The sequence below is a fragment of the Dendronephthya gigantea genome, unplaced genomic scaffold (genome assembly GCF_004324835.1).
Source record: "Dendronephthya gigantea isolate DGI-Jeju-01 unplaced genomic scaffold, DenGig_1.0 000013F, whole genome shotgun sequence".
In the NCBI taxonomy this organism is placed as follows: Eukaryota; Metazoa; Cnidaria; class Anthozoa; order Malacalcyonacea; family Nephtheidae; genus Dendronephthya; species Dendronephthya gigantea.
The window spans coordinates 690,869-707,510 of NW_021163023.1; the positions used below are offsets into that span (position 1 = coordinate 690,869).

The 16,642-nt window shown below is 36.4% G+C and overlaps 2 protein-coding genes across 4 annotated transcripts in view; both read right to left on the reverse strand.

The window, feature by feature from the left end:
- The window catches only part of LOC114519251 (dynein heavy chain 3, axonemal-like), a 105,174-nt gene that overhangs the window by 45,125 nt on the left and 43,407 nt on the right, over window positions 1-16,642 (reverse strand). Inside the window, exons 1-10 of one of the 3 annotated variants that reach the window (XM_028539350.1) lie at window positions 15,799-16,078; window positions 15,588-15,686; window positions 14,216-14,426; window positions 13,365-13,449; window positions 13,010-13,139; window positions 12,113-12,305; window positions 11,427-11,502; window positions 11,199-11,318; window positions 11,005-11,130; window positions 10,566-10,761 (exon numbers count right to left, since the gene is read on the reverse strand). The exons of the other annotated variants lie outside the window; for them this stretch is intronic. Of the exons in view, the coding sequence (XP_028395151.1) occupies window positions 10,566-10,761; window positions 11,005-11,130; window positions 11,199-11,318; window positions 11,427-11,502; window positions 12,113-12,305; window positions 13,010-13,139; window positions 13,365-13,449; window positions 14,216-14,426; window positions 15,588-15,686; window positions 15,799-15,813 (1,251 nt within the window). The 5' untranslated portion in view covers window positions 15,814-16,078. Of the gene's footprint in view, window positions 1-10,565; window positions 10,762-11,004; window positions 11,131-11,198; window positions 11,319-11,426; window positions 11,503-12,112; window positions 12,306-13,009; window positions 13,140-13,364; window positions 13,450-14,215; window positions 14,427-15,587; window positions 15,687-15,798; window positions 16,079-16,642 lie in introns of those variants that run through there. 3 annotated transcript variants of the gene reach the window in all.
- On the reverse strand, window positions 2,327-9,140 carry LOC114519253. The gene is made up of 2 exons (XM_028539353.1): window positions 8,466-9,140; window positions 2,327-7,912 (listed from the first exon to the last, which is right to left on the reverse strand). Exons 1-2 carry the CDS (start codon window positions 8,740-8,742, stop codon window positions 2,784-2,786), a joined length of 5,406 nt encoding a protein of 1,801 aa, XP_028395154.1. The 5' UTR covers window positions 8,743-9,140; the 3' UTR covers window positions 2,327-2,783.

Consider the following 16,642-nt stretch of genomic DNA (forward strand, 5'->3'; position numbering starts at 1 on the left):
CAGATTGCAATGGCCTAGCGCTATGTGATCGTTTTATCAAACTGTCAGTACTGCCAGAAATAACCCAAGAAAAACCACGGTTAATCTAAGTCAAACTTCGGTCTGATCACGGTTGAACCGAGGTCAGACCGAGGCCGAACCGTGGTGTGACGGAGGTTTAACCTTGGCCTAACTCGGTCTGACAGACATTTCTTAAGATGCTTTCGATATGATTATTGTGTTGTCGTTCTCAGCTGTTCATAACATTCCGTTCGGGGACGAACGGCAAACGCGATCGTATTTTTTCCCTTGCCGTCGTCTGCGGTTTCTATCGGTCGACCGGAAACGAACCGTAACCGCGCTGTTAGGTTATTTCTGGACAGTACTGTATTCATATACTTATCACACAAAATAGTTATCAATTTAAAACGTATATGAACTAATTAACATATACATCAAATGTTCATAAAATTTGGGTAGCGGTAGGAAGCAAGATCGTGTTGAAGAGGATTGAGCCCGTTATAACAGGACGACTATTCTAACATTCGGTTATAAAGTGTTGTTTCCATACAAAGATAGCTAACACGTCCATCTCTCGTGGACAGGGTGTGGCAGGCAAGTGTATTTAACATAACAAACTGTCGAGTCAGCCGCGAGTTCAATTGAGAGAATATAGTCTGGTGTGTCACGGCCAGCGAACTTGAATATTTACAAGAAGCGAACATTCTGAAGTTTCTTGGCCGAAGAAAGACAAAAATTGTAATGATATATAAGAAAGATCTGCAATGAAAATATCTTAAATTGCAATTGATTAGATTGCTTGATCTACGTTGTAGTATAATCTGTCTAACTCTATATATATGCCCTATACAGTTATTAATTTGATTTCTTTTTTCTTATTTTTTCATAACCGTTTTTCCCATGCTTAACCAAAATCTGCGGAAAACCAACTTAGATAACCTAAATAAAAGGATTTAAACTTTGTACGTGCGTATGGAAAACAGTTATGAAGTGTTGTTTCCAATGCATTACAGCCAATATGACATCCTTGTAGACAGAGTGTGGGCTAGCTGCCTTGCAGACTGCGAGTCTGGCTAATCGTGGGCAAGCAAGTGTTTATAATATACAAACTGTCAGATCAGTTGAGTTTTATTGAGAGTGTAGTCTAGTGTGTTATGGCTATAGTGAATGCTCATAAGGGCTGCTTCACACTTACGCGTTTTTCATACGCACGTACACGCACGTAAAGTCTAAATCCTTATATTTTTTTTTAGAAAAGTTGTGGACAAGAAGTGTACATAGCATAGTGTCAAGTAGGTTTATTGAGAGAATAGTCTAGTGTGATATGACTAGCGAACTTGAATATTCATCACATGTTAAAAAGAAAAAATTGTGAGAAATTTCATGCATGGTAAGAAAAGTGGAAAATTAATGTATAGGAAAGCCTTCTCTGACTCTCTAAAAATACCACCAGAGTTGGTATCTAAGTTATATAGTATATATAAGTGTGTATATCATATATTTAGCACTTATTCTGCGAACTCGAGTCGTATATGAGCTTATAGCCGACGAGGCGCGTACTGTTTTACTATTTACATAAACTTTGTCGCCCTTTTGGTGTGCAATTATCAACTAAAGCTTGGATTTCTATTTCACTCAATTCCCCAAATCTTTCAGCCATTTTGTTTACTTTCTCTACTAGACAGATATGAGCTAATATCTGTCTAGTAGCCAACCAATGAAATTGCAGCATACCTCATATCTGGCGCTTGTGATCAACTTATTTCAAATATGAATGAAAACAAAGAAAGAAAGACATGAGAACTAAAATTAGTAAAACTGCAAGAGAGTTATGATACAAATATCACGAAAGGTTATTTCGTGTGGGAAATTCTACACAATGTTGAGTGTTTTGTTTTTAAAAATAAATAACATGTGATCATACCCAATATCAAATCATACTTAGGAGAGGGGAAGGGGGGGGGGGGTCAAGTCAAAGTTTTGCCGACAAAAATAGGCGTGGTTTATTAAAATTGGATGTTGACATTTATCAGCTGCAGTAGTATAGGTCATCTTTTCCTACCAAAAAGTCTAATATAATCAAATTGCTTGGATTACAATTATTACGTGTTTAAATAATGCACGCTTAATACGTTGCTGTGTTCCTTAAGCAACTACATGCTACATATTTCTATTGGGATAAAATTCTCCTAATTTGACCCATTGACACGCAATGTGCTTGCCATTCTCTGAAATATTCTCTGACGAACTGAGTCCACACGAAAAAAAAGATATTACATTTTGTATTTAATATTTACTTTAATGAACGTGCTTCAATGATTTATGTAGTTTATTATTTAATTACAATTACATCAACGTTAACTTCTTATTTAGTTTTATATACTTGTATTGATGGCACTGCTTTTTATCCAAGCATTAGTGCATTATTATAGGTACAGGGATGCTTGGCCAACCCAACATCATCATTTTGGGGATACATGATAAGACTGATTATAATTGCCAATGCCTTTAAGTTTAAGGTTAGGATAGAATTATTATAAACGATTCAGTTATGCATGAGGTCATCACCGAAAGTAAGTCATCGAAAATCCACGAATGTTTTGAACCGACCTGCTGTTGCATAATGGCTCTAAACACATTACATTTATTTACATCATAATTTAATTGCTTCCATTGCTTGTTGAATCTAAGTACAGTTTCCTTTCTACATTTCTTTTACAGATTTTAAGGCGACGAATACGTGATTATTGAGATATTTTTCGAAGGTTCGTGCCAAGAAGATTTTAACGACTCGCTTGCTCGCCAAAAAATTTCTTCCTAAGCAGCTGGTAATTTTTTCCAGTGAAGACAAAAGCAATTCCAACATAAACACCAGAAAGCCACGCTACCGTCAGTAATGATATCATAAGGTCAGAATTAAACACTAAATCTTCAAATACAAGAGGAATCCAGCTGATGGCTGTAGTGGTTGACAGCTTAAACAACAAAACAAAGCTTCTGCGTTTCTTAACAATGTTTGATTTCTGTACAATGTTCTCGCTTGCTCTGAGTTTTTTGCGAATTCCACGAGCAGTAAAGATGAACATTGCAATGATGTAGAACAAAACACAGCCTGGAACACCATAATTCTCAACAACAACCAGCCAACTAGGAAGATTGTGATCCTTAGCACAAGAAACTGACTCCTGAGTTATATTCTGATGAAACCTCAAGACTTTCGTCTTCACAAGAACAATGTAGACTATAGTTATAACGACAGGAACACCCCAGCCAAACAGACTGTACTTAAAGAAGGTTTTCAACTTGTTTACATCAGATCTCACCAAAGTATTGCGGCAAAAGGTTTTTCTCAAGTGATAGATATTAACAGCAGCATTCATGAGTATGTTATATGTAATAAACTTATTTATTATTTCCATTCTAGCACATGGGAAATCCAATTCTTTATCAACACGTAAATACAGTGACAAATACACTACGTAATTAATCAATGCCAAGAGAAATGAGAAACTTAAACTCATCAAATTCAAGCCAGGAAGAGTTCGCAACTCTGGAAGCATACCATAAACTATCAACAACAATAATAAACAAATAATTGAGAGAGCCAAGGCACAAAATGGTGCTATGAAGAACAGCCTAATATCTGATATACTATGTTCAGTACGTTTACCAGGACATACTGTAAATTTACCTTCGAACACGCTATAACTATACTTTGTTTTACTTTTCCTCAAAAACGAAACGTCAACCCACTCTGTGAGGTCATTGAACTTTTTTCGATGTGTCACATTTCTGGAACTTGTCTTACTTATTTCATACTGTACAGTAACTACTTCCAACTTCACATCCTTCAGTAGTGTGAAATGCCCTCGTTTGTCCGTATTCGTTCTCATGGATTTAATACAACTTTCAAAATACTTGAAGCCCTTTACCCAGGAAGTACGCATTTTCCAAACATTCTGCACATAGTCATCCGTGGAGTTACAAATCTTTATGGTATCATTCAGAACTCGATACTCAGTATAATCATACACCTTGTACTTGTAGAGTATTGCAAAGTTTTTATTCGGCCAAATTTTGTATTCATCATCGTATTTTATATTGATGATTGAATCGCTGCATGTTAATAGATCTTCCTTGGTATACTCAGTTGACGGAGGTCCGTACTTTTCTTCGCTAATGCAAGGTCGACCGTCTATCACCCCATAGTCGTGTTTTGTGAAATATTGACCAGTTAGTGACCGGTACATATGGAACTGCTTGCTCACAACAACTGCTTGATAGTTGAGGTAAACGCATATTTGGGATCCTTTGAAAGAAATTTCTCTCTTTATCCACTCATTACGCATTTTCCAAATATTCCGTACGTAGTCATCAGTGGAGTTACAAATCTTTATGGTATCATTCAGAACTCGATACTCAGTATAATCATACATTTTGTTCTTGTGGAGTATTGAAAGGTTACTCCAACCTTTGTAGTCATCATCGTATTTGATATTGATGATTGAATCGTTGCATTTTAATAGATCTTCCTTGGTAAACTCTAGTGATTCTGGTCTAAACTTTTTTTTGCATGTACAAGGTCTTCCGTCTGTCACTCCGTAGTCATTTACTGAGAAATATTGATCAGTGCGCGCCCAATAGACATGGAACTGCTTACTCACAACAAAATATTGCAGGTAAGAGCATTCATTGCACTCTTTAATAAACCTCACCCTTTTTACCCACTTATTACGCAATTTCCAATTATTCCGTACGTAGTCATCAGTGGATTTGCAGATCTTTATGCAATCATTCAGAACTCGATACTCAGTATAATCATACACCTTGCTCTTATAAAGTATTGAAAAGTTATTCCAAACTTTATATTCATCATCGTATTTTATATCGATAATTGAATCGTTGCATGTTAATAGATCTTCCTTGGTATACCCTGTTGATAGTATTGTTAAATTACCCTTGCATACGTAAGGTTTACCGTGTATAACTCCATTGTCACTCGTTTTAAAATGTTGACTACCTGCTGCCCAGTAAACATGGAGCTGCTTACTCACCACATAATAATTTAAGCGGATGGCTTTATTACAACCTTTAAAAGACCTTTTCCTCTTTACCCAGTTATTACGCAATTCCCAAATATTCCGTACGTAGTCATCAGTGGAGTTACAAATCTTTATGGTATCATTCAGAACTCGATACTCAGTATAATCATACACCTTGTTCTTATAAAGTATTGAAAAGTTATTCCAAACTTTGTATTCATCTTCGTATTTTATATTGATGATTGAATCGTTGCATGTTAATTGATCTTCCTTGGTATACCCTGTTGATAGTAGTGTTAAATTACCCTTGCATACGTAAGGTTTACCGTGTATAACCCCATAGTCGCTCGTTTTAAAATGTTGACTACCTGCTGCCCAGTAAACATGGAGCTGCTTGCATACCACATAATAATTTAAGCGGATGGCTTTATTACAACCTTTAAAAGACCTTTTCCTTTTTACCCAGTTATTACGCAATTCCCAAATATTCCGTACGTAGTTATCAGTGGAGTTACAAATCTTTATGGTATCATTCAGAACTCGATACTCAGTATAATCATACACCTTGTTCTTGTAGAGTACTGAAAAGTTATTCCAAACCTTGTATTCATCATCGTATTTTATATTGATGATTGAATCGTTGCATGTTAATAGATCTTCTTTGGTAAAATTTCTTGATCTTTGTATTTGATGGCTAACAATTTCTTTGCATATGACTGGTAGGCCGCGTATAACCGCAAACTCACTTCTTGTGAGATATTGATTAACTTGCGCCCAGTAGACATGGAAATGTTTAGTCACAAAATAAAGCAATTTCCCAATGAAATGTTTCCGACAATTTTTACTACGTATTTGTTTTTTCATCCACTCATTTCGCACTTTCCAAATATTTCGTACGTAGTCATCAGTGGAGTTACAAATCTTTATGGTATCATTCAGAACTCGATACTCAGTATAATCATACACCTTGTTCTCATAGAGTAATGAAAAGTTTTTTCCAACTGCGTATTCATCATCGTACTTTATATTGATGATTGAATCGTTGCATGTTAATTGATCTTCTTTAGTATACCCTGTTGATAGTAGTGTTAAATTACCCTTGCATACGTAAGGTTTACCGTGTATAACCCCATAGTCACTCGTCTTAAAATGTTGTCTGGCTGCTGCCCAGTAAACATGGAGCTGCTTACTCACCACATAATAATTTAAGCGGAAGGCTTTATTTTTATTACAACCTTTAAAAGATCTGTTCCTCTTTACCCAGTTATTACGCAATTCCCAAATATTCCGTAGGCAGTCATCAGTGTAGTTACAAATCTTTATGGTATCATTCAGAACTCGATACTCAGTATAATCATACACCTTGTTCTTGTAGAGTATTGAAAAGTTATTCCAAACTTTGTATTTATCGTCGTATTTTATATTGATGATTGAATCGTTGCATGTTAATTGATCTTCCTTGGTATACTCTCTTGACTGTAGTCCTAATTTTCCCTGGCATAGATAAGGTTTACCGTGTATAACCCCATAGTCACTCGTTTTAAAATGTTGACTGGCTGCTGCCCAGTAAACATGGAGCTGCTTACTCACCACATAATAATTTAAGCCGAAAGCTTTATTACAACCTTTAAAAGACCTTTTCCTCTTCATCCAGTAATTACGCAATTCCCAAATATTCCGTACGTAGTCATCAGTGGAGTTACAAATCTTTATGGTATCATTCAGAACTCGATACTCAGTATAATCATAGACCTTGTTCTTATAAAGTATTGAAAAGTTATTCCAAACTTTGTATTCATCATCGTATTTTATATTGATGATTGAATCGTTGCATGTTAATAGATCTTCCTTGGTAAACTCCGTTGATTCTGGTCTTAATCTTCCTTTGCATACGAAAGGTTTACCATCTTTCACTCTGTAGTCCTGTCTTGTGAGATATTGACCTCTCCATTGGTAATATAGCGTAAACTGTTTATTCACAACGTAAACCCGCGTCTTAATGAAATGATCACCCTGGGCAAGGCATTCATACCGGGCTTTCACCTTTTTCCACGAATTTCGAGATTTCCAAATCGCTTGAATTTTTGCATCATTGGAAGCACACATCTGAATATTGTCGTAGTTTAGTCGATATTCGCTAGGATGATAAATCCTGTTGTTGAAAGAGAGGGAAAAATTCTTCCACACGTGGTATTGTCTCCCGTACTTTACTCTGACTAAGTATTCGTCGCAGGCTTTGTTAAGCTTCCCCGCACAAATTGCAAAATGTCCAAAAATTACCCCGTAATCTCGCTGTGTAAAACTTTGCGTGGTGAGTTTGAAGAAAACAGTTAAATTTTTATATACTTTGTAATTTTGCCTTGGAAAACCATCAACGGATACATTGCAATGTCTGGAAGCCATCTTTTCCTTCTCAATGATAGTCAAATTTTGCCATCTTAGTTGGATAAGAGGTTTGGAAGAATTACAAACTTCTAGACCTTTCTTTGTGACTCTGTACTGGTCATAATGGTATATTTCACCCTGGTACATGATCGAGAAGTTGTTCCACACTTTGTAATCATCTTCATATTCTATACTAAAGGTAGAATTCGCGCAGTCGATCAAACCTGTCTTACTTCTTGTGATTGCATCAATGTCTCGTCTGTTCCGGTTGTGCTGCCTTGTTGAGAAGTTGTCAGGATGAGAAAATCGGCGGCTCAACAAGGATAGGTTTATTTTGATATAAATGTCCCATTTCGTCTGATTTACATGAGAAATGATGCCTGGTTTCATAGTGGGATATTTCCATTTAGGCAGTGAAGAAGTTGAAAAAGGAACTTCTTGTTTCTTTCCTATTTCATAACTTCGCTTTGTTTCAACTGCAATCTCTGGAAGATAAATTATAGTCCGCTATAAATCATTGATAAAAATAATCCCGCCCGGATATTTTCACCCGAGACCGGCGAATTAGAATGCTATGCGCTTGCGCGATTTCGGATCGACAAGGAATTTTTTTTTCACTTCAGTAAAGAGCTGACAGACGTCGAGAAAAATTTTTTAAAACAACTGGAAAATATTCGCATCCGGCATGACTTTAAAGCCAGTGTTTTTTCAGTGTTTTAAATGAAATTGTACATTTTCAAAACAAGTCTGTTGCTGTGAAAATGTTTTCAAAAAAATTTGAATCTTACGACTAGACTCCAGAAAAATTTTTATTCGGCGGAAGTGTTTTTATTCGGTCGATAGTACATTTAGAGACCGGGGGGGGAACTCGTTCATCTAAATACCTACACTTAATCGGTTATACGCAAACCCCCGTGCATGTTAAATTCTAGATACGGTCTGGCTTAGGAAATAAATTGCTTGGATCACGCAATATTCATGCGAGCGAGGGAACTGTGTATGAATTTTTTTTGTCAAAAATTGTCCCAATGGCTATACCTTTTCTTATCTCTTGAAGACCAGTTTCTTCTTCCGTCTTGTCGACATCAATCTGTTCAGAATTTTCTGTTGTGTCGGGAATGGATTCGTTTGAAATTTTACGTGTTGAGGGCGTGTCGTTAAATTCTTCTCTCAATTTCCTTGATCCCGTTTTGATCTCTCCCGTGATAAGTCCAAAACCACGATCACCACGATAAAAACAGACAAACAACAAACAGAAGAAAAAGAAAGCGACTCGATACAAGAGTCGAAAACTGAAGTCTCGATTACGAACCATGTTGCAACCGCAAGAGTTGTTAAACAACTGAATATGCTTTTGAATCGACGTAAAACACACGTACGTCTACACTTGAAACCCTTCTAGAATTAACATGTTCTATTAGACGGATTGGCTACACTACAGTTATACTTTGATGTGAGGAGGTAATACTTTGTGAACAGGCGTTATATGTTAATTTTATGAAAGCATTGTCGAGAAAATAAGCTCTTAAAATAGTGCTATATGTGTTCCCATGCATAACCGTTGTCGTGAAGTATAATAGTAATCGCTTGAAAACCTACATCAACATACGCCCGAATGTCCATCAAATTCTGCCTCGCTTAACAACAGCGTCAAGCCGGTTTTCCACTAGCGATAATTTTCACGCGAAGTGACATTTTACTTTTGTTTCAGAGCTCTCAACTGCAACCATCTGGAACAAATTGCTCAAATACAAAGGAATAAATTCGCTTGGCGCGAAAAATATCGCTAGTGGAAAAAACTAAGGCATTAGGAAGCAAGTTAATGTTAAGGAAGTTCAACTTTGTTATAACAGAGAGAATGTGCATTTCGAAAAGCTGTTCTTTTTCTTATTTCATTAAACAAAAGTTGGGGGGAGCTCCCCCGGGGTGATGGGAGGGGGACGTACTGCAAAAATTACCCTTTTTTGAGGGTCACGTCCTGCAAAAATTACGTTTTTCTGAATATATAAATATTATACTCTACCTGTTATTTTTAACCACTACTACTTTAGATACGGACGTCATGAGACTCGGTCTTGCCTTTGCTTTTACGGTGTCCAAATACATGCAGCTTAGTGATCCTTGAATATAGTACTTCAATAATAACAGAGAGGGAAAAAGTGGACTTTTTTATGTTAAAGTTCATGATGACGCATTTTTGTTCTAAGCTGGAAGAATAATAGGTTAATAGGTTATATCTAACGCCACAGCTAGACATAGCATCTTACAATGATCGAGTAGAACTTTAGTACCAAAATTTTGTAAAAGTAGAAAATATATTTTCAAAGTTTATAAGTTGTGTATTAAATTATATTAGGCACAGTTGAATTAACATATCATTTTTGAACGTGCGCGTGATGTGAATATTTTTTTATAAAATATTCTTTTCGCCCGATACATTAACTCCATTACTATATATTATAGAATTTTTTATACAATTTATTTCGGACTGCGTTAAAATTCATTTCGGACAAAAATATACCTTAGGCAGGCAATATTGTCTATTTTTGCCTGCAAAATTTACCGTATAATACCGGGTATTTCTCATTATTTCGACCAAATTTTAACAATGTGCTAATGCACTTTGTCATAAAATCATTAAAAGACGTGAGCTCGCGCAACGCGTCCAGCAAAGCTGGTTTGAAGTGTTTTGTTATTTGGAATAAATTTTCTTTCCTTCGACTGACATATGGCAAACAGACTTTCTCATATGTCACGACAGTCAAAATAAACAAAGAACTTTATTCTCTGGTGATCACGAAGATTCATTCAAAATGACAGAGAACTTTGTTCTCCGGTGATCATCGACGATTGCCATCGCCGACTGTCGTCGACCAATTAGAACCAGGCTTAACGGATTGCCAATAGTAAACCACCGACAGCCGGTGATACAGTAACATAGGAGAACTAGGCTTAACGGTATCAACATTTCGGGAAAGGGCTACAATACAAGTTACACATCAGCTTCGAATTTTTGGGTCACTGGATACAACATGCGCCATCCAGTGTCAGCATATGTATCAGTGTCCTACGTGTGTATATTGAAGATCTTTTATCTTCAGCAAAATCGGAAGAGTAGAAGTTAAAACCTCCACTTACCTCGTACTGTCGAAGAAATTCAAGGAAATCTTTTAACGAGTTCAAAACGAGGCTTCTAAGCTGTATGGACATCAGAGCTCCGACGCATGAGAAGAATTTCTGTATGAGTGAGGCTGAATCGCCTTCATTCGCTGGAATGAGATGTGTCCAGTGTTGTTTACAGTCTAGGAGAACCTTGGCACATTCTGTTATCCATCTGCAAGAAGCGAATATGTTGGATAATAAGTTGACTGGAACGTGAATATATGATATAGAGATCAGCGTGATTTTCAAAACAAAGAAAACATAGTGTAATGTTCCGGAGACTGGATGGTGGATAAATGATACAGAGATCAGTGTGATTTTCAAAATAATTAGAACAAAGTGCACTGTTTGGGAACTGGATCGTGAATATATGATAAGGAGATCAGTGTTATTATCAAAACGAAAGGAATCTTACGTTTTTTTGAGGAATTCCCTTGTTCGTAGACACTGTTTTCTAACGAGTTCTTGGAATTCCTCAGGTGCAACAGGTAGCCCAGACGCACGTAGTTCGTCACCGTCAACAAAACGTACCTGAGAAAATCTACAAGACAAAGACTTTCTTCGATTAAACACGGTTAAAATTTAAATATAGACTGAACAAGTATTTACCTGTTTGTCCAAACATTTTGTATTTCCATCATGACCGGATTGGTTGTAAAAACATTTTTTATCACCATATCTTTCCCTCTTTGGTACGAGTTATGCCAAGGCACCGGTGCACGTATAGTTCTAAAAAATGGCAGAGTGTCAAGGCAGTTCTTTACCAAAAATATTTTGTTAAACTTCGCGCGCATGACAATCCAGTTTCAATCATGAAATTTGATAGCTTTTTATTACCTTCGAGGAAATGGTTTAGGAATAGCGCTGATGCTGAGACGAACTTTCTCCGATGGATCCATTAGAATGTAGTCGACTAAAAACGATGGAGCAAACTATTGGAATTGTTTAGGCCTTTGATTGATAGGTCCTAAGCGCGCCTGACTAGCTTTTTTAGTTTTTAATTGAAAAATATTGTAATGAACCATTTTACCATTTTATACATTGTAAACAGATTGTAATTTAGCGCATCTGCTACTAATATGTGTAATAAATACTATTTACCATTCACCAACTGGAAAAATTCAACGTTTTTGACTGAGTTCGATGATCATATTTTTTTTATTATTATGGCTGTATTGTGCGTCCACTCGGGACTGGACTAATTTTGGAGTTTTGAGCTGAAGTGCTTGACTCCAAACGTTCGGTTTAATCCTGGTTTGATGCAGCTAATGAAAACTAATTCCGTGTAGAAATTTCAAGATTGATGCTCAACTGCACGTTTAGGGTCAAGTATTTTTGTTTACAACTTTGAATTTAATTCCCCCCTGCCCTGAGTTGGCCTTCAAGTTAACTTGCAGTTATCATTCAATGTTTAGGCTTGTTAAGTACCTCAAAACCATCGTTCAAAAGCTTGAAGTGTGTCTTAAATATACATTAAAATATTGATGAAAATTAACACACAATTCGTTCGGTAATTTATTTACCTATCGCTTTCCGTATGCTGAAAATGTAATCGTCTTCCACTTCTTTAAATAAATCGTTCAATAAAGCATCAAGTTCCGGGTCTGACTGAAGCTTTTCTGGTATTTTGTTGGCCAAAATACGTCGCATAATTGCTGGGTTACATAACGCAAGAGAATCCATTCGTATGCCTTTTGTGATGTAGAAATTATAACGCTGAAGAGAGATTTTAAATTAAACGAATTATCTCCATGAAATCACAATAAAACGAAGCGATAATGTTGAATATACCGAAGACAACTTGGCAATGTCTTTTGTTTATTTTTAGACTAATTCAGCTCGTTGTACGTGCAACTGCAAATTAAAGCATTTTGATTGGTCAATACGCCAAATAGAGCATTTTGATTGGTTCCCGACTAACAGCACGGACCGCTTCGGTTTTGGCGGGAAACTTCGAGTTCCGGTTTTCTTTGAGATTAAATCAGAAACAATTTGAAAATTTTCAGTGTTTTCTTCCGCCTAAAAGGCGATAATATTTTAGAGTATATCTTTAACGAGCTACTTCGCGCCAGAATTTAAATTTTGTCCACAAATTTCCTTATAACAAACCATTTTAGCTTCAAGTTCTTTCAAACAATTGAATTTTGTCGGATCGAATGCACTTTTGATGTATGGAATGTAGTCTGTTATTGATAAAGCAGTACTGCGCTGATTTTATTTGATTTGCCACCTATATGTATTGCAAGTCAACAAACTATAAAACATCCATCAGACGTGTTCTGACAAAATTACTATCCAATTTTGGATAATAATTAGCTTTTGATTGAGCTTACTCCGTCCATACGGCAGAATCCTGACTCGCTCACGCCTCAGTTCATAAACAAGTGAAAAAAGAACCAACTATCCAAATTTGAAACTACCTTGAGATCCTGTTTTGAAGGTTCACGATCATGAAATGATTCACCAGAATTGCTTTCGTCCATTTTCTTCATCATTTCCAGCTGTTCTGCAGGAGTAATGGCTCTGCTCGGAGCGATCACTTTTGGTTCCCTGTTGAAACAGGTTTCTTTTAGATAAGCTGTTTATTTACTCCAATACCTTAGATAGCCCAGAAGTATTGCTTTGTTTTAGCTCCATGCTCTGGTTTTTACATCAACCGATCTTCTTAAACGCATTTGGCGATTAGAAAACGTGGAAAAATAACAAAAGGGGGGAAATAACTTTTTTTATATAAAATAGGGTCGTTTATCGATGTTATTGCAGAAATTGACGCACTCTTTCAAGGTCTGTCTTCGTCCCTCGGACTTGCTTCTTTGATGTGTGACAGGTCTTCTACTTGTGAGATGCACTATTTCTCGAGCTGTATTTCAGCATTAAGGAACACGGTAGTTATTAAATGTATCATAACGCTTTATAAAAGTTAAATTTAAATGACAACGGAGTTACAGGTGATATGAAATGAAGAGAAAAGACTGGTACTAGTTGTCAAATAAAGAGCACTTCTCTATTAAAAAAACTTAACATATCTAATATAACCAAGGAGCTGCGTCTACAAAAACCTTGTGCTATAACAGCTGTCCAAAATCGAAAAAACATAATCTAGAAGCTTATATTTAATTGGGGGGGGGTCATATATTCATATCTTCGTCTTATGCCCGACTGATTTCTATTGTTAGCCATTGTTTCTACGGTTGTACGAACATGAATATATGAATATATATGCAGCCTCCCCCCCTTCAATTAAGCTTCTAGCGACAGTCCAGTTTGAAAGTGAGAAGTGCTTATGTCTATTTTAGATAGTTGTTAATTATGCCACATTTGATGCCAATTTCATATCTCTTGAAATATACTTTATTTTGGACTTTTTTTTGTATCTAATGTATGACACAGCTATAGTGTATATATTCCCAATTAACCTTCCAAATTAAGCGGTCTAGCTACGGCCCTGATAACCAGGGGCACTTACAGATATAGTTTTCATAACCTATTAACAGTATTCTTCCAAATGAAATGATCTAGCATCAGACAGAATAAATTAAGTAGATCACATTTAATTGGGTGCATATAAGCTTGCATGGTATTAAGGGCTCAAAATTTCAAAAAGACAATTTCATTTCAAAGGATACAAGGCTGGCTTGTTGCTCTGGTATGAGGTCTTGTCTGTGATTGTTGAATTTTCAGTAAATTTTTCATTTTAAGTTCGTTTGCAGTGGGCGTGTAATTATTAGCAATTGATTCACTTGGCGTTCTGTGGTACATTGTCTCCTTGTATGGGGCTGCCCGCGTCCAAGACATGTCTTTCATGATTGGTGGATATTCACTGTGCCTAACCACAATCTGCAAAGTTTCATAAGTAAATCCGGATGCTCAATTTTATGATTACAACAGGCTTACGATTTAAGGTTTTAGGACTAAGTTGGAAGAATGCAAGTGCATTCTCTAAAGGGGTATATGGTTGGCGGTAATCAATCTCAGGTTAATATGCACCAACCATATACCCCTGGAAAATTCTTCTACAAAGGCACCAACAATTTATTGGCTGATGACCCTCATAAATGAATGCAATTCTTCACAAAGTAGAAGCAGTTTAATTTTTAAAGTCTAATTTTCAAATCCTAACAGGATTTACACAGATCCAGTTAAGAGCTAAGAGTTACGAGGTTTTATAGATGAATATTGTTCTAGAGAGGGGGCATTGAATGCTTCAACCCTCCTAGTGAGGAAGGAGCTTTGCAATTAAGCCTTATAAAAACTTTGAGATATCATAACAATTTATAAGCCACATGTGGTTAAATAAGCCTTAATTAACCTAAATAAGATCATCCCCCCCACGAACATAGCTTGACAATTCACAATAATTTTATGCTAGCTATGTACCCTTGGATCATTTTTAGCCATAACTTGCAAACAATTCAAGTTCCTGACATTTTTTGAGGTCAGAATATTTTCAGTTGCATAAATGCCCTATCAACATCTCCTCATAATTTGGAGATATAGTCAGTACTCAGTAGGTCAATTAAAATGAAGACTTATTTCAACCAAGTAAGATTTAGATCAAGCAAGGAATTTTATCAAACCTCAAACTTTTCAGACAGCTAATTGTTACCTTAGCACAAAATTATCTGCACAATTAATCACAGACTGCTGGAAAGTATGGAATCAATAATACTTCATATTATAGCATAGGGTAAATCAATCATGATTTTTGGCACTTCACTCCATGCAGGTAAATTCTAGAGGTTCAAAGGGTCTTAACTCAATGGGAAAATGAGCAAGAGGACCGATAGTTGACTCATTTTCCTATTGACTGTCCCTGGCTTGAATTTGAAGTGTGCATAATTCCACTCGAAATTAAGACCCTTTGAACCTTTATCTTTATTACTGACATATATGATATATTGGCTTTCATAATGGTTAATATTTCAAACATTTGACAGAAAATTAAAACTATATTTTACAAAATGTTTTCAAAAAACTATGATAGCAGATAAATCCGACCTTGTACAAATCAGACGGGACGTCTACCGTCGGTGGCAGAGGAGGCAAAGTTGGCAGACCACGAGAGCAACTGAACAGAGCATTGGCTGAGCTGCACACCTGGTAAAAAAAAACGAAGATACACACTTTATAAGTTTATAAAAAATTAAAAACAAATATATTATATCAAGCAAACACTCCGGACATGTTGAATGACAAAATATTCACTAACCTTCACTTTCTCCATATTTTAAACGCGAAGTTCAATAGCTTTGTTTACACAGTGAAGTCAAAATACCGAAGATAAATTACGATCTTTGGCACCGCGTGGGCCATTTTGCTGCGGTTTTTTGCTTTTTCCGCACAACTATAGCACTTTTCTCAGACCTTTACACTTCCAATTTAAGTTCTCTTTAAAAAATAGAGCGAAATACTTCGTTCAAGCGAGGAAAAATACTCCACAAACAAGGAAACGAGATTATAACAGAGTTTTAATCCTTTACCGGGATCACTCGTTGCTAAGGCGGTTGCTAGGCCCATCGTGGAAGGGGCAAATCCCCGTACGGAGGTTTGATTACTACGGAAATTATTCAAATCTACGGCGCGAAGCATTTTGCGATGAGATTCATCAAAATTTTTGCCGCCTTTTTGATGATGGTTGTTTCAAATGAAATATTATGTAAACATTGAAGGGCTTCCTACACAAGCTCTCAATATCTTAAATAAATTAAAAATGGCAATATTGCAGGTCAAATATTTTGTGGGAACGAAGCGGTATGCCTCCAAAGCCTCTAAAAGGTATCTCTGCCGAGCTTCAACACCCTCAGACAGAAATTTCCACGCTATTGAGTTAGTTTGTGCAATAATGATTCTGCAAAAATGCTTCTGAAATTCCCTAACGGGACACACAACAATTCTAGGTAGAAGTATATAATACACACGGTTCAGGTAGAATGTTATTAAGCAAATTAGCTTGCAGGTACACCTCATTGATGCACTGATCTTCATCAGTACCCGGGTTAGCGGACCGAAATCTTTGCAGTATTAAATACTTACGTGGTGTACCTACAAGCTAA

Bases quoted from the DNA above. Each gene is read 5' to 3' on its own strand.
- LOC114519253 (XM_028539353.1), bottom strand. From the start codon at position 8,742: ATGGTTCGTAATCGAGACTTCAGTTTTCGACTCTTGTATCGAGTCGCT. The intron at 7,913-8,465 runs GTATAGCCATTG...TTTATCTTCCAG, and splicing joins TCTTCAAGAGATAAGAAAAG to AGATTGCAGTTGAAACAAAG.